The sequence below is a fragment of the Trematosphaeria pertusa genome, assembly GCF_010094035.1.
Source record: "Trematosphaeria pertusa strain CBS 122368 unplaced genomic scaffold BU26scaffold_2, whole genome shotgun sequence".
NCBI classification, from domain to species: Eukaryota; Fungi; Ascomycota; class Dothideomycetes; order Pleosporales; family Trematosphaeriaceae; genus Trematosphaeria; species Trematosphaeria pertusa.
Genome location: NW_022987213.1, coordinates 2571706 through 2590740, shown reverse-complemented (window position 1 = coordinate 2590740; position 19035 = coordinate 2571706). Strand labels below are relative to the sequence as shown.

Sequence of the window (19035 nt, the reverse complement as noted above, 5' to 3'; positions counted from 1 at the left end):
GATAAGATTGTCCGTACAGCTCCCTATACGTGATTTGTTATATCTGGGTCGGCATCTAGAATTTAGGAAGGGCTGGAAGAGGCGCCTTCTGGTTTGGCGGGGTGAGACGGGCAAGTGACGCAGACGTAGAGTTGAAGGGCTGCCTTTGAGGCACAGCTTCGGGGCTTCCTTCGGAGATGTTGGGGGCCGGGTTACAGTCAACAGCATAGGCGATTGCTGACTCGGCTTGGTGTTTCAGTCTCCTTAGCTGATAGCTTGCAGAGTTATTAGAGAGCGCTTTTGCGAATAGTAGTCCTTCTCCTTCTATCCTCTTCTATTCTCTCCATGCGCTTTCGTCGTAGTTCTGCGATGCGATACTAACCCGCAGATGAGTTGGCAATACGGTCACGCCCGCAGCGCCACAAGTGCGTCGTCCCGCATGGATTGGCGTGGTGTCAAGGCCCCCACAGCCTCCAAGCGCCCGGCAGGAAGACCAGGCGCGCCCTGCGCCCGTATTCCTCGGTCTCGCGCCTGTCTCGCAGCGAACCGTCGCCAGAAGGCTGAAGGCTGACCGCTGCCCAGATGCCCTCCTGTGCCCAACTGTGACCCGTCGTCCCTCAACCACCACCGTCACAAAATGCTGCGATGCCGGAAATAACCTTCATCTTTGGACCGAACAACAGCTTCTTCTTTGACTGTCCAAAGTCATGGAAATTGTACGCCAAATGCCGATCGCGGCTTGACAGCTGAGCGAATGAGCTGACGCAGCCCAGTCACAACATCCCCCAGACGCTCCGCCAGCTCTTTAATTCATCTATGAGCCCGGCATGGCGGATCACCCAGCCGTTCTGTCTCGCGCTCGCGCCGCAGGTTAATTCGCCGGAGCCAATATGGTACATTGGATGCAAAGTCCTGAATGGGGAGGAGAAGATCTGTGAGTGCCGTCCCCGCTCGCTTCCGGGTCGCAGCCTTATCGCGCCGCCTCTCCTTCCATGAGACGGAACCACACGACGAGGCTCGCACGCTGATCCCCTGAAGTCTACTCGCAGACCTACTTCGACATCAACTACCCGGACCTCTCGCGCTGGATCAAGACAGTCCCTAATGCGTCGCGCTCGTGCTTTGTCACCTTCGGAACCGGCTATGCTTTCTACGCATCCGCACCAGGTAACGGGTCATGCTGGGCCGGAATACCGTCGGACCTGAGCGACAAGATACAGAAGGCGTTTGATACGCCATGCTGCGTAGCGCTAGGGATGGATAATGCGTGGTTTGTGATGTGGCCCGACGGCTACTACTCCTGGAAGTTCTATGGCGGCTATGGCGGCCTCGACAGAATTCTGACGGACGCGGAGCCGCGCTCGGTTTCTGTAAGTCTTCCTGGCGCGGGCACTGGAGAGGATTGAACTGACGCGACGCCAGTATCTCGCAATCTCGCCGTATAACAAGGAGCACTACTTCGTAGCCTTCCGCGACCGGACCGTCAAGTACAACTTCGTAGGCGCACCACCGGAATGGATGCAGCAGATGCAGGAAGTCTTCAACGCGTGGCAGGCCGAGATGATGGGGGTAGCGCATCCGCAGCCATTCGGCCAGCCGCAGAACGTCCCATACGCTCCACAGCAATGGAACCCGAATCTGGCGCAGCCGCCTCCCTCGATCCCCGGATTCCTGCCTCCACAATCCCCGAATACACCTGCGTCAAATCTCTCGAATGTCACAACACCTGCAATGTCACCAAACGTGGCGTACGCGTACATGGCGCCGCCTCAGCCAGGAGCGGTTGAGATGGCGGGGAATGCCGTACCTGCCGCCGGTACTATGCTTGCAGTGCCAGCGCCTGCCGTTAGCCGGACTTCTTCGACAGACGTAGGTTAGATCCTTGAAGCCGCGTTGGCCGATGCTAACATGATGTAGAAAAAGAAAAAGTTTCTCTCCAGGTTTTTCAATTAGCGAAGCGCGTTTCTCTACTAGCATTCACACATCGCTCCCGATGTGTATCCCGATACGGTGAGCCAGAGAGGTTGTAGTCGGCTTTCCCATCCCGACTCCCTAGGGATTTCGCATCTTCGCTGGTGTCTGATGGATACCCGGAAACATTCTGTTCTACGCAAGGGTAATACTCTCCAAGATTTTTTGGATATGATTGGAAGCTATGCGTACGTTTATACCCAATTCTGAGTCTCTTCCTTTCGTATTCTCCTTGCGAATTATATATTATGATGATAGGACGCCATGGTCTAGGCGAACCGGTATACCTCAGTCATAGTCCAGATTGGCTGTTTAGGCTCCCCTGCAGTCTCGTGTCTGTCATCCCAGCATACACCCGATGGAGCACGAAGCCGTATTCATTCGTATGCGGGGCGGTGCGGAAATTTACAACCGCACCTTCCCCTTTTGGTAAAGTCTATGCTCAGTACCTGCAGAGGCGAATAGGGATGAGTGCCCGGATCCACTGCGGTATCACCGGGTCCACGGTGCAATAGATTGCATTCTCCCGAGAACCGGATCCTGTCAAGTAATCGACAGCCGAGTACAAATAGTACTAAGCTCCACTCCATCCCGTCGTTCCCTTTTCCGCCACTTGACAATCTACTCGGTCCTCGGTTGGATGAATCTATCGGGAAGAGCTTGCGCTATCGCGATGTGGGTATTAGGGGTTTTCCTCGCTGCGACTGTGGCTGTGGCCGATCCGACGGTGACGGTAGTGAACGGCACATATGAAGGACTTTACCTCCCGTCGTTCGATCAAGATGTTTTCCTCGGGATACCATATGCGCAAGACACTGGAGGCCATAACCGCCTTCGAATCCCGCAATCCCTGAATGAGACCTGGAATGGAACACGGCCAGCCAAAGCTTACGGCGATTCATGTCCGGATTTCACACCAGAGGTAGACGGCTTCTATGGTATGAGCGAGAACTGCCTCAGCATCAACGTCGTGAGACCGGCCGGAATCTCCCAAGATGAATCCCTCCCAGTCGCCTTGTGGATCCACGGCGGGTCTTACCAAGTTGGCACCAGCGCGCTCCCGTATTACAACTTGACGTACATTGTTCAAAGGTCCGTGGAGATCGGCAAGCCTATCGTTGCGGCAAGCATCAATTATCGAAAAGGCGGCTGGGGGATGATGTACTCGAGGGAGATTCAGGGCACTGGAAATACGAATCTGGCTTTGAGAGATATGCGCAAGGGCCTTGCGTGGATCTCGGAGAATATTGAGGCGTTTGGGGGGAATAAGGACAGTGTCACGATCTGGGGAGAGTCGGCGGGCTCTTTTGCTATCGTGAGAACGACCTTCTGTGGTTGGAAATGCGAAGCACTGACAATATCAGGGTCAATTGCTCATGTCTTATGGCGGGCGAACTGATGGTCTTTTCCACCGCTCGATCCAGGAATCCGGCTCCGCGGCCACTGCCTGGTATAACGGCTCAGACTGGTACCAGCCAATCTATGACAAGATCGTCCAGCAAACCAACTGTACCGATTGGCCTGACACCCTCGAATGCCTACGTACTGTACCCTATGAGACTATCTTCCCGTTCATGGACAGCTCTAAAGTTGGCGGCCCCGGCTTCTACCCCACCGTCGACGGCGATATCATGCCCAACTATCCCACCGAACTCCTGCACTCGGGTCGCTTCGCCCACGTCCCCCACCTCTACGGCAGCACCTCCGACGAAGGCACAGATAACGCGCCACCGGGCGTTATCAACACAGATCAAGACCTATACGACTACGTCCTCGGCAGCACAGGCTACGACTTCCCGCCCTCCGTCGTCCGCAAGATCATGGAACTCTACCCAGACGATCCTACCCAGGGTGTCCCGATCAACACGGGCACCGAGCGCTTCGCAGAGCTAGGCTACCAGTTCAAGCGCATCGCCGCCATCGTCGGCGACGTCTTCTACCACGCGCCGCGCATGGACGACGCGCGCTGGTACTCGAAATACGCACCGACCTACATCTACCGCTTCAACACGCGGCCCTGGCTCAACAACACCAACGCGACCTACACTGACTACACGGGCTCGCTCGCGCCGGCCTACAAGGGTGTCGAGCACTTCTCCGAGGCCAGGTTCCTGTTCGCGAATCCGCAGTTCGTCGGCCCGTGGCCGGAGTATGAGGCATTGAGTGATCAGATCAGTGCGCAGTGGGTGCACTTTTTCAATGGCGGCGATCCGAATGGCGAGGGGCTACCAGAGTGGCCGCAGTATAGTGAGGGAGTGAATGGGCTGAACCTGGTGATTCAGGCAGAAGGGAGAGGCTATAATGGCAGCTATGTGGAGGAGGACACGTATCGGTTGGCGGGACGGGAGTATTTAACGAAATGGGCGCGGAGGAGGCACGTGTAAAAGCAAAGAGAGGAGCACATCTCAACGATGTCCTCCTCATCGTCAACCCCTAATCCATAATCCATAATACAAGCTACATTTGATGCATCATCAGATGATCAACCACCTCTCTCCTTCTCACCCGCGCTCAATTCACATCTTCGCCCTAGCCTTACTCTTCTCCTCCATCGCCCTCTTCTTCTCCGCGAACCTCCGCACCGGCGCATCCTCCACAAACCGCTCCGCAAGTGCATCCACCGCATTAACCACCGCCATCATCCTCGCATCCCTCACCGGCGCATTCTGCAGCCGCTTCATCTCCATCATGCTCTTCCCATCATTGACCTCCAGCTGGCCCTCCAAAAACCGCACCACCTCGCTCTGGAACGCGTCCCCCGTTTTCTCCCACACGCGGTTATACATGCCGCAGTCGAGCAGCTCCTGGGCGGATAGCTTGGTGCCGAACATGAGGAAGTCGTTGGTGCGGTGGATGCCGATGTGCTGGGCGAACGAGAGCGCGGAGCCGTTTTCGGGGACTAGGCCCAGTGCGCTGAAGGGGCATTGCAGCCAGGCGGTGCTGGAGGCCAGGACGATGTCCGCGATGCCCGGGAACCAGGCGGCGCCGCCGCCGACGCCGGGGCCGTTGAGAGCTAGGACGAGGACTTTTGTGTGGTCGATCATGGAGCGGAGGAGTTCGATTGCTGGGGGGAGGCGTGTTAGAGGTGTGCCATGGGTCTACGCGGAGGGAGAAGGGCATTAAGAATTTGAGATGGGAAGTGACACTTTTGGGGAGAACAAAATGCGGGACATTGAAATGCGATGGCACGGGGCGGATCCAACGCCAAGTTAATACAACAAGGAGCCTTAACTCACCATAAGTAAATCCCCGCAAGAAAGCCAGCTTCTTCTCCCCCGCGTTCTTGTACTCCGCCGACTGCGCATCAGACTCATCAGCCGTTGCTTTGCTCTCTCACCAGCAGCACATGATTGCTGAAACCGCACATACCATGTCAGAGATCCCTTTTACATCTGCGCCTGCAGAGAAGAACCGGCCTTCGCCCGTCAATACGGTGAACACGGTCTCGGGGTGCTCGTTGAGCACGCGCAGTGCTGCGATGACATCCGGGATGAGATTCCCGCCGAAGGAGTTCAGGGCTTTGGGGCGATTGAACTGCGGTTCTGTCAGAGCGGGGATACATATGGGAGTGGATTCGAGAGTTAATGGTACCTTGATAATCCCGATCTTTCCTTTGATCTCGAATTTTATATCTGCGTATTCGGACGCCATGGTGTTGTTGGGCGGAATGCCTGAAGCCGACGCAGGGAAGAAAGACCACGGGTTAGACGACGTAATAGGTGAGCAGGCTCAAGCTCTCGAACACATTGAGCAAGCAGATAAGAATTGAGAATGTGGAATATGTGTTGAAGGTATGTATGCGCTGTGATGTTGTTGTTTAGTGAGCGTAAGCTTTCCGCCCCGCATAAGCTTGCCCGTGCCTCGGTTCGAGGAGAAGTTGGGGAAGCTCCACTGCTTAGACGGCGAGTCAGATGTGCTGGAACGCTAATGAATCAGTCCGCAGGAGCTTCGAACGTCAGGGCTTTGGGAACAATCATCGTTTGCTGTAATACCGCGATCCTCTAGATGTGGAACGCGAGAAATTGAGGGTGATGATGTTGAGGCCGCGAAAATCACCTCGGTAATTTCCAAATCGGGACATCGGCGGAGCGAGATCACGTGCCTCGCCTTTTCACGACATCGAGCATTTCAGCAAAAGCAAACGGGGCGTCGCGGCGCAGAGCTTGTACCATGATAAGCCTTTTTTTGGCCTGCGGGGCGCAACAGCACGTGGGGAGAGTCCTCCATACTTGCTCAAGGATAGATAGAATTGCAAATCTAGCGACTTTATCCCTTCTCCCACAGTGAACCGGCTCCTCGCAAATTAACCTCCCATAACGCACAAAGTTAACCCCCCAAATATATGCGGCTCCCCATTGGATTCCGCCTCTCCGCCCATCTGCCGATCCCCGTACTCCTCTCGCTCAATCAAATAGATTGGCCGTTTGACGACGCTGGCGAATGAGCCATGGCGGCTCGAACGGCGAGAATCAAGGAAGCGCCTGGGAGATAGAGAGGGAGTGATCTACGGCGTCGTTAAGTGCTAATTAAGATCGTACAATGCTGGATGGGGCAAATCCGGGGAAGAAGGGGAGGATGGCGGCAAATGTGTGTCCAGGTATAAACAGGAGAGACCCCGACGGGAGCATATAGGGGAGTCTACCAATACTGCGATTCAGGACCCTCCTCCCAAACTTCTTGTAGTACGACGATCAACATGCTGGCTACCTCCCTCTTCGCGCTCGCGCTCGCGGCCACGGGCTTCGCCCAGACTACTCCCCCAGCCGGATACCGCAAGGTCTACATCACTTCGATGGTGGATGCCAAATACGTCGTGGTGCCCAAGGCGGCGAGCGCTGGCAGCACACTGGTCGTGTACGTCTCCAACCGCACCCCTCCCCTAGAATCCCTCCATCTCTTCCACTGAAGCGACTAATTCCCCCACAGCCAGACCCTCACCAGCAAGCCAGAGCAGCAGTGGTATCTCACGGACGGCGACAGCCAGATCATGCTGGCGAGCGCTGCAACCCCACTGTGCATGGACGGAGGCGCGAAGAGTAAGCACATATCCGCGTCCATCTGGAGTCGACCGAGCGGGGACTGATAAGTAGTAATCAGGCAACTGGAAGGACATGGGTAATGTCTACGTGAACGCCTGCGACACCACCGCCCCGGGTCAGGCGTGGACCGTTATGGCCGATGGACGCATTGCGCTCAAGGGATCCAGCCCACGTAAGTCCAAATCTCTCTGACCATGTTTTAGAAAGGAGGGAAAGATGCTGATAACCCCAACAGAGGAGTGCCTCGATCTCCAGTACATGCGAGCAACGGCCAACAACCCCGTCGGCATGTACAGCTGCGCAGGCCTGGGCAACATTGGCGCAAAGGACAAGGGCATCAACTGGCCGCTCGTGAACGCGACTACTTTTTAAGGACATGTTAGCTTGAAGGGTAGGGAGTGCAAAATACGGGGGGCGTGCTGCCGAATCGGAGGCCTAGAAGCTTGCGTCCTCAGCAACTTCCAAATGTAAATATTGTATGCTGCTCTGTACCTAGGTATATAGCTTTCTATGCGCTCCCGGTGTCCAATGGTTGATGTACTTGTGGTCGTGGAAGACATATTTGCAACAGGTAATGGGAGCAGACGTCGTAGCTGGGGATCTTGAGCATTTTAATTTGCTCGTTCGCCTATGTCCCTGCAAACCTCAGTTTTGGGAAGGGCAACATGGAAGGCATACTTACTAGCACAGAGGAAGCGCACCAGTTGCCCCATGGATGCAATTGATTATGAGCTTGGATTAGATGCCGTCTAACTCTTGAGTCTTGGGTCGTCCAAGAAGCCGTATATTTACAAGGGCAATCGTCCACCTGCCCATATCGTACAACGCCTCTATGTCCCTATTTATCCCTCAAACACGCCATGGTTGAGCTCAACACCGAAGTCTTTCGCCATGACCCTCATGCGCTCCTCAATCTCTTCCTCCATTCCTAGCCCGACGCCGAGCATCTGCTTAATCCTGGACCAGGCGAAGATAAAGTCGCTAACCAGCAAAACCGCCCTGAATCTAAGATGCTTAACCCAATTCTTCCATCGTTCTCTCCAGTGAAGGTCCCTAGACTCTGCTAGAGCGCGAGATGCCCATAGGCTAGTGATCTTGATGCGATTGACAGGCGATCCAAGGAATTGGTTGTTGCCCTGTACGATGCGCAGGTTGCGGCCGATGAAGATCAGCTCGCGGGGCCATTTGTCTTCGTCGCCGAGAATCTGCTTGATTCCGTCGCGGGCCTTGACCTGCATTTCATATGCGCGCTCTTGCTGGTCTCTACCTTGGCGTTCTTTCTTCAGCTCGTTGAGCGTGCTGTTATCACCGCCCTCATACGGTCGCATGAGGGTAACCGAGGCGAATATATCAGGGTTGTTGACGCCCCAACTGCTCACTATCTCTTTGATTGTGTCGTTGTCGAAGGACATCAGAGATTTCCAAAAGAGAGCGTACTGGTGTCTGAACTGAGGATTCATGTGGACGTAGAGGCCGTGGTCAATGAGCACAACCTCGGGATCTCCATTCGGAAGACGTCGGATGAAGATATTGCCTGGATGTGGATCGCAATGTACGATGCCCCACAGAAACATTTGTGCGCTGAAGAGGTCGACGATGGTGTGCATAGTGCTCTTGAGGGAGACCCCGAGACCCCCTTTGTTATCCTTTCCGCGCCAGTATGAGCGGTCTGGCTTCAAAAGGGGATTCTTCGGCGCATCTTCCGGGACTCTATCGTCGACCTTGGTGTAGTTCTTCGGTAAGGGTGGAAGCTCTGTGCCGCCTGCTCCTGGGCTTCCTTGATGCCATCCGCCTTGCCAGCGGTTTGTGATGCTTTCTTTATCCCATAATCGCACACCCTCGACCCATTCCGCGGTCATTACTCTCTTGGTCGAAAGGTCCCGATAAACTTTCGGGACGTAGACCCGTCCGTTCAATCTCTTCTCTCCAGCGACTAGATTTCTCATCTCTTCAGCATTATTTGCCTCGTTCTCAAAGTCCGTCTCTAGCATCAAGCGCTCCGAGATATAAGGCACGAGGGTGTATAAGGGTATGTCGAACCACCAGGTGTAGGCGCGGGCCATAACCTTGAAAGCCCACAGGTCCCAGCCGACCTGGCTCGCAATCTCTCTTTTCTGTATCTTGACTGCGATCTCTCTCCCGTCCGCTAACCGTGCCCAATGTACCTGCGCTACGCTTGCACTCGCTCGCGCCGTCTTCTCCATCACGCCCTTCCCTGGCTCTCCAGCGAAGCTAACACCGAACACCTCCTCAACGCTCTTCCCAAAGTCCTCCCGAATAACCTTCTCCACCTCCCACCATTCGTTCTGCGGCGCATCGTCGAACATCTTCGCAAACATCTTCTGGAACTCGGGCGGTAGGATAGCGCTCTGCATCGCTATCGCCTGCCCAATCTTCAAATACAGCCCGCCATTATGCCGTAGCAAGTCGAACAACCGTTGGGCGTTTCGCCTATGTAGCTCCTCGATGCTCGAGACTAGCGGGGGGTGCGCGCGGAAATTGACCTTGTAGTCCAGGCCTACAAGCAACCCAGTGTAGAAGGTGCGGACACTACGCGTGAGGGATGAGGCATACCATTGCCTGTCAGCGACGTATCCGGTGCCGAGAATCGCAGAGAGGATGAAGAGGCGGCGCACCCATCTCCTGCGGCGGAAGGGCGGTTTGGTCTTTCGAGGCTTAGGCCTCGGGAGCTCGGCGGGGTTTGGAGGCCGTAGAGGCTGCCATGCCTGAGATTGGACGCGGCGGATGAGGGAAGGATGGGGGTGTCGCGTGGGGGCGTATGCGGGTTCTAGCAGTCGCGGATTGACATGGTTGATGGCGGCTCTGCGTAGCAGAGACAAGCCATTTATCATGGCTGTTATGAGGAGAAGGAAGAGTTAGGGAGCGTGAAGCGTAGCATAAGCAGCTACGAGTGGAAGATTATTACTGCAGCTTCTCGGACCAAGTCATGACGCAACTCCGATGGGCGAATCGGCGCGAATTACCGAGTGTGCACGGACGCTGAGTTCCGAATGTGTTTCCGAACCGGACGATCTGCGCATCAATCTTTCACAATCACCAAAGACACCGAGTCCAACGGAAGGCTTTGTTTGTATTCAAGGGCTTCTTCCGAAATAATCTACTCCGTTCCAAGCCCTATAGTGGAGCTTTTGTAATTGTTGTGGGAGTGCTCGTCCGCATCCTTGCGGGCTATGACTTGCTGCGGCTGGCAGCAGCCATACAAGCGGTATACTATGCTTCAATACTCGATGCTCAGTGCAGATTCAAACTCAGCTTGCCGTGGTGCTAGCGGCTTCCCAATGGATCGTGCATGATCCAAAGGCCGATACCAGCCTTAAGACATGTGGACCATGCTCAATAACGTCCTGAAAGCCCATGAGCGGTCCATGGAAACATCTTGTGGGGATACCTCCAAGCTTCGGCAGCGTGACATCGAGCCCGTGGGCCATGGTGCGCTGCGCGACGAGGCCCAACGCTTTCTGCCTCCTCGGCGACCGACAACGTTGGAGAAAGAGTCCTTTCGCCATCACGAAGATGGTCGTTCCAATCGCAAACTTTAAGATGCCTCAGCTGCATCCATTTCCGTCTGTCGGCTCCTCTCCACAGCCTCGAGCTCGACTCCTAACTCTCTTGCAGTCTGACCAACCTTCTCTATCCACATCCTCACAACAGGATGCTGTTCCGCGACCTCTCTAAATGTAACCTCCTCCTCCTTGCCCTCAACTTCCCACTTCCATATACCCTCTTGGTCAAGCCACTTCTGGTTCAACAGTTCCTGCATCGCAAGCTCTCTCTGAGCATCCTCCAGCATCCCCTTCGCGTCCTTCCACCGCGCCTCGTCGTGTCCTCTCAACGCAGCAACAAAGCCTTGCAGAGCCCCTAAGATATAGCCTACGAGCAGCCCCAGGTTCGCGCCGAGAGAGTAGCCCTCGTCGAACCCTTCTTGTATGAATTGACCCTTGCTGTTGGCAAGGCCTTCACGGTAAGCGTCCGTGTCTAGAGCGCGCTGGCGGGAAGGAAGGTCGGAGAGAATTTCTTCGCTGCGGGGGTTGGTGCGATTGGTATCGTGGGAGGCGAGGAGGGGGGATGACGGCGCGGAGCCGTAGATATCGTCTAACGTGTCATTCTGTGGTGGGGTTGGAGGAGCGTTGCCGGCGGGAACATATGTTAGGCCGATGGTGGGTGACATATCCTGAAACATTGTGTCTCATTACCTTGTGGGTCATCGTACAACCGACATTCGAAGAAGTTGTGTGCGAGTGGTGACCAGGTATGTGGCGGCTTTATCGGCTTTATTTCGGGACCCCGGGACCACATCTTGATAGGGCCAAGTCTTGATAGCTCCACTGCAGAGCTCCCTCGCGCAACCATCGCACACCGCACATTTCCAACGTCAACGGGTATGATTAGGAGGGTCAGAAATAATAAAGACTTGTAGGCTCAAAGCTCTATCTCTGCCGCGCATCGCCAACGAGGCCGTACCCAGCAACACTTACAACTACGACCACCCGGCCAGTGAGATGCATCGGAGCCTCTAATTAGTTAGGTGAGTCGGATCACCATTGCAATTTCGTATTACTAATAGATTTGTGCATTGGGTGGGAACGAATCTATTCTCAGGTTTATTCTGCACGACGGCAGCAACATGGGGTCCGGGGTTCCCACCGTCGCCTTCAAGGGGTAACGTATAAGCACGGTCTTTTCAGCAACCTACATCATTGTCAAACGCACTCTAAGGACCGATTCAGAGGCGAAGTAGGCCGCATTCGAGCACTTTAGCTTCGTCCCTAAATCCAGAATAAGTGTTCGCTTTTTGGGGCCTGCGTCGACTACAAAAACACCAATTTCGCCTCGCTATGACGCCTCCTCTGAGCACTGGTTTGGCCTTGGGCCTATCATTCGCTCGAGCGGCCAGGCTGAAGTGGCTTCGCTGACTGCATAGACCCATCGAGCCGGCGAATCGTCCTCGCTAGTGACTACCATTGACTCTTAGCTGCTTGTTCTTTCGCTATGTGTCTTTCGCTATGATTCCCCACTCCAATGACTCCCCAGTTTGTACACGAGATCTATCCCCAATTGGCCGCACTGCGCCCCTACCTACGTGTCTTTGTCGTATGACTATATCGACTATGACTACTCGTTCCCTCATCTTCATGAGAGTCATGTCCGAACGCGCCAAGAAGGCCGGGCGTTCGTGGTATAAAAGGAGCAGCCCCATGAGAACAATCTTCCTTCCATACACTATTCACAGCTTGCTACCGCAACCGAATTCTTACTTTTCAAATCTCGATTTCAAAGTCCCTTCGCTGACGCCAATACACATAAAACCCTTCGGCTTCAACTCACCGGATCCACTTTATCGACCTTCACGAACATGCCTCTCCAAGCCAGCCAACTAGAGGAGTTCTTCAAAAAGCTGGGCAGTCGGCGCGTATTCACCCGCGAGGCAATCGCGTTGGTGAAGCAACAATGCGAGAACTTGACAGAGGAGACTATCAAGAAATTTGCACTCCTAGATGTCTATGGAGAGACCCATTATGAGGACGTTTCTCGTTTCCTGCGTGTAGGAGGGTGAGTATTTCTTCTATTCGATGGCTTGCTCGTTCTTGAAATTACGGCGTATATAATACGAATGGCTGATTGACATTGAACTAGTATCAAACCCCTCGTATGGTTCTGGAGCTACCAAGAGCTTGCGGGTGGTCACGAAGACAGACTCCGGTATCCTGAATTCCCTTGGTACCCCTTCGTACATGACTGGGCAAGGGATGGCATTCCCATTTTCCCCACCACCATAGAGTGCGGTGCAGGAGGTCCTCTGACGGACGACTTCATCAAAGAGTCAGAAAAGTCTTGGTTCGAACACGGAGATCGTCAAAGGCTCTTAGGCTCTCTGAAGGAGGCCGAAAACACAGTACAGATTACCAATATCGTGTGCTTTGGCCTCGGGCCTCTTAACCCCGACGGTTGCAAAGAGGACTGTAAAGAGGAACGTAAAGAAGACGGCAAAGAGGAACGTAAAGAAGACAGCAAAGAGGAATGTAAAGAAGACAGCAAAGAGGAATGTAAAGAAGACGGCAAAGAGGAACGTAAAGAAGACGGCAAAGAGGAACGTAAAGAAGACGGCAAAGAGGAACGTAAAGAAGACGGCAAAGAGGAATGTAAAGAAGACGGCAAAGAGGATGGTAGAAAGAACGACAGGTTCGTGAACATGCACCAGCATCTGGTTGTTTTCGACATTGCGGCAACGCTGAAAAGCATCTACAAATCCGACAAGTCGATCCCAATTCTCTTCCAGGACCCGAACTACCTACGGTATGATGCGGTCTATCTCCAAAATCAAGGAGAGCCCGGACAAGTCTCCTTTGAGCGGGATACCGGAGGCCTACTCAAGATCAATGAGCATACCTTAGTCGTCGCCACCGGAGCTGTCGGCTTCTGTATTCGAGAAATCATCCCGGACATTACCCTGCACTTTGGAGGCCCAGCTGGTCTCTTCACTACCCCGCTCTTTCTAACCGAGGTCCCGTCGACGTCCACTCATACCGACGATCCTTCGACTTCCACTCATACCGACAATCCTTCGACTTCCACTCATACCGACGAACCGCCGATGCGCATCCTTACCGAAGACCCGTCCAAGTTCACCATCGAGGATGAAGTAAAGGCAGGTAATTGGCGCATGCACCCATACAACAGATATACCGTTGAAATGGTCAGCAAAATGCAGAAAATTTGCCAGTTCAAGGACAGCCATTGGGAAAGCTCATTGTATCTCAAGAAAAAATAGCTTTCCTGAGGATTCGGCGCCTGGGGTGACTAGACCTTTGCGGGTGCTGGCAGCTAGGCGCGGCTGCGTGGAGGACCTTGATCCGGGCCTGGAGTCATTCATTCCTTTCATTGAAACTCTCCTTAATGCTTTGAATGACGATCTTCTTTCTATGTTTCTTGACTAGTTTTCTTTAATGAGTACTTACATACTATGATATATTCCTATTACGAGACAAATCTCCGTTCAAGCCAACATGTGCTTCTCTTTTCTCTTGCAATGCGTCTCTCGAAGTAGACAGTGACTAGTCGTGGATTTTGAATACCTAATCGGACCTCACATGGACTAGCGTCCACGGACCTTTCGCAGGGCCCAGGCCCAACACTGTTAATCAAAAATCAGTCTTAGGAGGCGAAGAGTTTCAACAGTTTAGGAAGTAAAGATCCACGCGGCTCATTTAGTTGATGTGAAGGTAAGCAGCATCAGCGCTAACCAAAGTGGGGCAACGTACATAATCAAAGACCCAGAGCTCCCTATAGCTTGCAACCCCGCCCAAACCGACGCCGCAATATTATCACCTAACCTTTTGTGTCTTCAACCGGAACGGTGTAGGTCATTACTCTAATCTGCCGCTTTAGAAACCTGCCGCTGAGATCGTGTTTAAGGGCTTCCCCGGACTAATCTCGCACGAGAGCCTGTCGACATTTCTTCCCTGCAGCCCTCCGTCTATGAACACCCACTCACGTGGAGGCTTCGGGGAAAGACTCAGGCATAGCCGAGTATCATAATCGCCTTTTTCTAGGGACGCGCCTTCTTTACTAAGTGAAGAGCTGATGCTAGCTATGGTATCCCTCACCGAAGCCCGCACGCACAATTTCAATCTCAAGAACCTCGCCCCAGGCCTCGTTGCCGTCTTCGTAGGCGGCACAAGCGGCATCGGCCTGTACACCGCACGCGAATTTGTTCGCAACACCAACGCTCCTCATGTCTACCTCATCGGACGCAACCAAACAGAAGCCACGCGCATCATCGAGGAGCTCAACGCAATCAATCCTTCGTCCCAAGTCGACTTCATCAAGAAAGATGTATCGCTTTTGCGAAACGTCGACGAAGCATGCAAAGAGATCACAGAGAAAGAAAAGAAAGTCAACCTCCTCTTCATGACAGTCGGCTACTTCACGTTCAAAGGACGGGACGAGACGAGCGAAGGCCTGGACAGGAAGCTATCCTGCCATTACTACGCCCGCATGCGCTTCATTAGCAACTTTGCTCCTCTCCTTACCGCCGCCGCGCAGGACCCCGAGCCCAAAGCCGCCCTCTCGCGCGCCGTATGCGTCCTCGATCCCTCGGTCGGCAAGAAAACAGCGCCCAACTTCTCCGACCTATCGCTGAAATCTGCGTTCTCGCTACGGAGCTGCTCCATTCACGCTAGCGCTATGCAGAACTTCGCGCTTGAGCATTTTGCGAAAGAGTATCCCCGGACCTCTTTCATCCATGCGTTTCCGTCTATTGTGGACACTGGGGTAGCGAGAGATGCGTATGGGCGATTTAATACCGCGTTTTGGATAGTCGGTTCTGTTTTGTTTAAGCCGTGGATGGTGGAGAAGAAGGAGAGTGGAGAGAGGCATTTGTTTGCTGCGACTGCGCCGCGATTCGCGCCGCGAGCGAAGAAGGAAGAGGTGCAGGACGTGGCGGTCGGTGCGGATGATGTGAAGGGAAGTGGTGCGTACCACGTGAACTGGGATGGAGAAGCTATGGGAGATAGCAAGAAGATGGCGAGTATGAGGGCTGAGGGTGCGGAGAAGAAGATATGGGAGCATACTGAAGAGGTCTTTAGGAAAATCTGTGATGAGGGTGGGAAGTACTAACTGAACCCAATATTCGTTTCACCTCCTGCTTTCAAGCCCTTTGGCGATGAACTTGACGCATTCGTTGAAGATGGTCCTAATCTGGATCGACTACTTCGGGGGTTATTAAAGGGAGGATTCTTTGCTTGGAATTTGGGCTTGGGATAACTGTTCCTGTAGTGCTTCGACACCTTGTGAGCCCACAGGATACCGTCGTGTTTGACTATTGACTATGCTTTGGTAGATATCCATCGACTCTTATGCATAAATAGCGATCACACGTGATCGGATGATGCCTACGATGTCATCCCTTCATGCCCTAACGTTGGAGATGCAAATCATTGCTGAAAGGTTGTTAGTAATACATACACGCCGAAGTATTCTGCGGTCGCTGACCAGCCGAGTCCACGCTCCTTCTCAATTTCCCATCGACGACCAATCCATGCCTCCGAGGCGCTCCAGGCTTCGTCTTGCCGCTTTAGACATCCTCATGAAACTCCTTAGCTTCTTTGTTGCGATTGACTGCGTTCGCTGCAGCCACATGCTGCGATATGATGCTGCTGTTCCTCCTGACTTCTTCCCTCTCATGCTCCACGAATCTTTGCGGACGCTTCTCCGCAATTGCTTCCCTATCCTTGAAGACCAAGAGCGGAGCATGTCCAGCAAAGAAGCGGTCGATATCTTCAAGGGACCGTCCGGCCGTCTCGGGATAGAAAAGATACACTGTGGTGTTCCGTCAGATAAGACACCAGTTTCGGGGGACTACTGCTCACCTGTTGGAATAAAAGTAAAGTTGAAGATGATCCAAATGATGTAGAAGCGCCACTGCAAATTCTGGATTCCAGGAGGCGTGATCTCGACCACCATGAAATTGAAGATCCAGTTTGTAGCGGTCCCGAGTGCTGCGCCTTTCGTTCGCATAGACAGCGAGTTGATCTCAGTCGGATAGAGCTTCCCCGGTTAGCAGCGTGTTCACGTTAATAAGGGTCTGTCTGCAACACTTACCCAAGGGACACCTTGCCAGCCAATTCCAAAGAAGACGTAGTAAAGAAAGAAGAAGGCGATCGACCCCTCAGCCCACTTTTCCTTTGTAGCAGTTGACAGAGAATCGAGCTCGTTGTAGCGAATGCATATAGTGATAATGATGTAGCAGAAGCACTGTCCGGCTGCAGCGTACATCATCATCTTTCGGCGGCCCCAGCGTTCGACGTTGGGAATACCAATCAAGGAGAAGAGAAGATATGACACCGAATTACAGGCCGCAAGGAGTCGTGCGAGGTTGTTTGAGAGCCCGACTGACTCAATGAGGACGGTTGGGAGGTAATAGGACGTGACGTTGATGCCGGCTATAACAAGAGTTAGTGTACGGTGGTGAGTGGGATTTAAGAGAACAGTTGTTCACTCCACTAGGTTTCGAATGAACTGTAACGTCGAAGAGAAAAAGCTTACAAAGTTGCTGCATTGCCTGTGATCCCATTCCGAGCAAGAGTCGTCTAATAGTATGCGTGCCACCTTGACCCCCTGTCCGACCACGTAGCAAGTCGCGCCAACGGACTGCGTTTTCCCTCTCATACTGCACCGCCCACTGAATGTCTTTCGACTCTGTGATGACGTACGGATCGTCGACTTCGGTGGCTTCAAGGTCAGCGAGGATCTGGTCGGCTTCATCGATCCGACCTTTCGCGATCAGCCAGCGAGGAGATTCGGGCAGCCATGGGACGGTTCCATAGAGGATAAAAATGAAAATGAACTGGAAGGCTAGAGGAACACGCCACGCAGCGCTACCGCCGACAAACCTGATTGATGTTACAAAGCGTTCTATAGAGGGTTATTCTGTGCAGAGGCTAAGCTTACGAGAACCCATAGGTCACCCAGTTGGAGAGCGAAAACCCAGCGATGTTCATAATCATTTCGATGACTATCAGCTTGCCTCGCCAGCTCGCCTTCGAAGTTTCGCCTTGCCACACAGGAGCTAGGATATTAGCATCCACGGTGGATACAAAAGCGGATAGACTCTTACCAGTCGAGGTGTTGATACCGTTCCCAATGCCGGCGATAATTCTCGCACTATTTTAGCGGCGTCCTAAGAGGGATGGATAGAGGGGCTCACCGCCCAACGATCATCTCCGGAACACCGTACGAAGCAGTCTGAATTATCGCACCGATGCTCATAATCGTCGTTCCGAGCAAGATAGTCTTCTTTCTACCAAGCGGTTCGCCAATTACGCACACGGAGATGGCTCCAAAGAAGCACCCGATGTCGTAGATGGCCGTGACGGTTGAAAGCAATGACGCTTTGCCATTAAGCTGGAGCTGGTCGAGGAAATCTGGTGTGACTATCACTCCACCTAGTCACCCATCAGCAATTATATTCTCTCCAAGAAAGAGCGGATATACTGACCGAAGACTCCCTGATCATATCCAAAAAGCGTCATATCCGTCGCGCATGCGACCGTGACCCAGAAGGTGAGCCACGGTCCCTTCATACCAAAGTAGAGCTGCATGGTTCCGAACATTGTGGCTGCTGAAGAGTCTGCAGCTCGAAGGAAATCACATCAAAACCAGTACCCAAGCTGTGTGAGTACGCACAGGAGTAGCAGCTGGCGAGCCTAAATATACTTACTGAGACCTTTTCCAGCTCGCAGGGAGCACACGAGCATCTAAAGGCTCCTAGGTTCATACTGCTCATGATGCAGCGCACAATCGAAGCAGATTGGTTGTCTGGCTCGGTGATGAAAGAGGCTGCGGCTCTATGCATGCACCCTGCGCGTCACAGCATACCGAACTGAACGGCCATCCTGGTCCTTCTGGGGTAGCACGGCCATCGTTAGGAGGAAAATGGCTCTTGACTGATGACGGTTGTGACGCCGGACAGACGATAGCGTAGGGATCTGCAACGATGGCAGCAGTCGGGAAGATTCTCGCGGCCGGGTGTGCGATCGCTGCATGGCCCTTGCAAGATCTCGTTGGGTTCGAGACATGATCGGTCCGAAAAGAATCCAATAAGGATTGAACGATGAAATCGCTCCGAATGTCTTACGAAGGCTTGTGTCAAGTTAGGAAGCTTGGGCCTTTTGGTGTTGAAGACTTTTCCGGTTACCCTTGTAGCGTGAGCGTCATTGAAGGCTGCGTCAATTGACAAAATGCCGCAGAGAGATGTAAGATGTCTTCAAGTCCATATGCTCAGCGTCCTATTCAGATCGATAGTGGTGTTGAATGGGAGTAGAAGTCGTGACAAGCTCCAGCGACGAGGCTTGCACCGCTCCCTCCCAATTGGCCAACCAATCACAACGCACCACCAGCCATCAGCCACCAGCCACGCGCACACAGCGGTGTAACTATCCTTCTAGTAGGTCAAAACACTGGTATGATAGAAGAGAATTCCTGTTCAGATGAGGTTGAGCTAGAAGATGTCAAGACAAGCTCCACA

At 53.3% G+C, this 19035-nt stretch overlaps 9 protein-coding genes across 9 annotated transcripts; 5 read left to right on the top strand and 4 right to left on the bottom strand.

Annotated features, from left to right (window-relative positions):
* The first annotated feature begins 416 nt into the window (after window positions 1-416).
* BU26DRAFT_148394 (uncharacterized protein) lies at window positions 417-2261 on the top strand. Its single transcript, XM_033819932.1, has 5 exons — window positions 417-695; window positions 753-913; window positions 1018-1349; window positions 1402-1848; window positions 1897-2261. Exons 1-5 carry the CDS (start codon window positions 625-627, stop codon window positions 1930-1932), a joined length of 1047 nt encoding a protein of 348 aa, XP_033689954.1. The 5' UTR covers window positions 417-624; the 3' UTR covers window positions 1933-2261.
* BU26DRAFT_148386 (alpha/beta-hydrolase) lies at window positions 2262-4400 on the top strand. Its single transcript, XM_033819931.1, has 2 exons — window positions 2262-3265; window positions 3315-4400. The coding sequence occupies exons 1-2, from the start codon at window positions 2591-2593 to the stop codon at window positions 4332-4334; spliced, it is 1695 nt and encodes a 564-aa protein (XP_033689953.1). The 5' UTR covers window positions 2262-2590; the 3' UTR covers window positions 4335-4400.
* On the bottom strand, window positions 4304-5964 carry BU26DRAFT_547045 (peroxisomal d3,d2-enoyl-CoA isomeras-like protein). The gene is made up of 4 exons (XM_033831870.1): window positions 5542-5964; window positions 5320-5484; window positions 5187-5247; window positions 4304-5014 (listed from the first exon to the last, which is right to left on the bottom strand). The coding sequence occupies exons 1-4, from the start codon at window positions 5599-5601 to the stop codon at window positions 4467-4469; spliced, it is 834 nt and encodes a 277-aa protein (XP_033689952.1). The 5' UTR covers window positions 5602-5964; the 3' UTR covers window positions 4304-4466.
* A 277-nt stretch (window positions 5965-6241) lies between these two features.
* Window positions 6242-7414, top strand: BU26DRAFT_475510 (carbohydrate-binding module family 13 protein). The gene is made up of 4 exons (XM_033825536.1): window positions 6242-6804; window positions 6877-6986; window positions 7048-7161; window positions 7225-7414. Exons 1-4 carry the CDS (start codon window positions 6647-6649, stop codon window positions 7359-7361), a joined length of 519 nt encoding a protein of 172 aa, XP_033689951.1. The 5' UTR covers window positions 6242-6646; the 3' UTR covers window positions 7362-7414.
* Window positions 7415-7470: 56 nt separating this feature from the next.
* Window positions 7471-9887, bottom strand: BU26DRAFT_547043 (ABC1-domain-containing protein). Its single transcript, XM_033831869.1, has 2 exons — window positions 7672-9887; window positions 7471-7625 (listed from the first exon to the last, which is right to left on the bottom strand). Exon 1 carries the CDS (start codon window positions 9839-9841, stop codon window positions 7832-7834), a length of 2010 nt encoding a protein of 669 aa, XP_033689950.1. The 5' UTR covers window positions 9842-9887; the 3' UTR covers window positions 7471-7625; window positions 7672-7831.
* Window positions 9888-10066: 179 nt separating this feature from the next.
* Window positions 10067-11243, bottom strand: BU26DRAFT_514777 (uncharacterized protein). Its single transcript, XM_033827912.1, has one exon. It carries the CDS (start codon window positions 11188-11190, stop codon window positions 10546-10548), a length of 645 nt encoding a protein of 214 aa, XP_033689949.1. The 5' UTR covers window positions 11191-11243; the 3' UTR covers window positions 10067-10545.
* Window positions 11244-12363: 1120 nt separating this feature from the next.
* BU26DRAFT_500607 (uncharacterized protein) lies at window positions 12364-13779 on the top strand (the record flags this gene model as incomplete). The annotated part of the gene is made up of 2 exons (XM_033826509.1): window positions 12364-12560; window positions 12645-13779. 2 exons carry the CDS (start codon window positions 12364-12366, stop codon window positions 13777-13779), a joined length of 1332 nt encoding a protein of 443 aa, XP_033689948.1.
* A 542-nt stretch (window positions 13780-14321) lies between these two features.
* BU26DRAFT_514775 (uncharacterized protein) lies at window positions 14322-15858 on the top strand. Its single transcript, XM_033827911.1, has 2 exons — window positions 14322-14366; window positions 14424-15858. Exon 2 carries the CDS (start codon window positions 14601-14603, stop codon window positions 15624-15626), a length of 1026 nt encoding a protein of 341 aa, XP_033689947.1. The 5' UTR covers window positions 14322-14366; window positions 14424-14600; the 3' UTR covers window positions 15627-15858.
* BU26DRAFT_148241 (general substrate transporter) lies at window positions 15855-18238 on the bottom strand. Its single transcript, XM_033819930.1, has 8 exons — window positions 18007-18238; window positions 17716-17953; window positions 17626-17666; window positions 17460-17577; window positions 17055-17401; window positions 16611-16951; window positions 16379-16556; window positions 15855-16328 (listed from the first exon to the last, which is right to left on the bottom strand). Exons 1-8 carry the CDS (start codon window positions 18119-18121, stop codon window positions 16084-16086), a joined length of 1623 nt encoding a protein of 540 aa, XP_033689946.1. The 5' UTR covers window positions 18122-18238; the 3' UTR covers window positions 15855-16083.
* Between the last annotated feature and the right edge of the window lie 797 nt (window positions 18239-19035).

Excerpts from the sequence above, each read along its gene's own strand:
- BU26DRAFT_148394 (XM_033819932.1), top strand. The coding sequence starts at position 625 with ATGCCGGAAATAACCTTCATCTTTGGACCGAACAACAGCTTCTTCTTT. Across the intron at positions 696-752 it reads TGTCCAAAGTCATGGAAATT|TCACAACATCCCCCAGACGC; the intron begins GTACGCCAAATG and ends GACGCAGCCCAG. Across the intron at positions 914-1,017 it reads GAATGGGGAGGAGAAGATCT|TCTACTCGCAGACCTACTTC; the intron begins GTGAGTGCCGTC and ends GATCCCCTGAAG.
- BU26DRAFT_148386 (XM_033819931.1), top strand. The coding sequence starts at position 2,591 with ATGAATCTATCGGGAAGAGCTTGCGCTATCGCGATGTGGGTATTAGGG. Across the intron at positions 3,266-3,314 it reads CGGCGGGCTCTTTTGCTATC|GGTCAATTGCTCATGTCTTA; the intron begins GTGAGAACGACC and ends TGACAATATCAG.
- BU26DRAFT_547045 (XM_033831870.1), bottom strand. The coding sequence starts at position 5,601 with ATGGCGTCCGAATACGCAGATATAAAATTCGAGATCAAAGGAAAGATC. Across the intron at positions 5,485-5,541 it reads GAAAGATCGGGATTATCAAG|TTCAATCGCCCCAAAGCCCT; the intron begins GTACCATTAACT and ends ACAGAACCGCAG. Across the intron at positions 5,015-5,186 it reads CTTGCGGGGATTTACTTATG|CAATCGAACTCCTCCGCTCC; the intron begins GTGAGTTAAGGC and ends GCCTCCCCCCAG.
- BU26DRAFT_475510 (XM_033825536.1), top strand. The coding sequence starts at position 6,647 with ATGCTGGCTACCTCCCTCTTCGCGCTCGCGCTCGCGGCCACGGGCTTC. Across the intron at positions 6,805-6,876 it reads GCTGGCAGCACACTGGTCGT|CCAGACCCTCACCAGCAAGC; the intron begins GTACGTCTCCAA and ends ATTCCCCCACAG. Across the intron at positions 7,162-7,224 it reads GCTCAAGGGATCCAGCCCAC|AGGAGTGCCTCGATCTCCAG; the intron begins GTAAGTCCAAAT and ends TAACCCCAACAG.
- BU26DRAFT_547043 (XM_033831869.1), bottom strand. The coding sequence starts at position 9,841 with ATGATAAATGGCTTGTCTCTGCTACGCAGAGCCGCCATCAACCATGTC.
- BU26DRAFT_514777 (XM_033827912.1), bottom strand. The coding sequence starts at position 11,190 with ATGTTTCAGGATATGTCACCCACCATCGGCCTAACATATGTTCCCGCC.
- BU26DRAFT_514775 (XM_033827911.1), top strand. The coding sequence starts at position 14,601 with ATGGTATCCCTCACCGAAGCCCGCACGCACAATTTCAATCTCAAGAAC.
- BU26DRAFT_148241 (XM_033819930.1), bottom strand. The coding sequence starts at position 18,121 with ATGTTCGGAACCATGCAGCTCTACTTTGGTATGAAGGGACCGTGGCTC. Across the intron at positions 17,578-17,625 it reads CGGTATCAACACCTCGACTG|CTCCTGTGTGGCAAGGCGAA; the intron begins GTAAGAGTCTAT and ends CTAATATCCTAG. Across the intron at positions 16,329-16,378 it reads CTTTACTTTTATTCCAACAG|TGTATCTTTTCTATCCCGAG; the intron begins GTGAGCAGTAGT and ends GGAACACCACAG.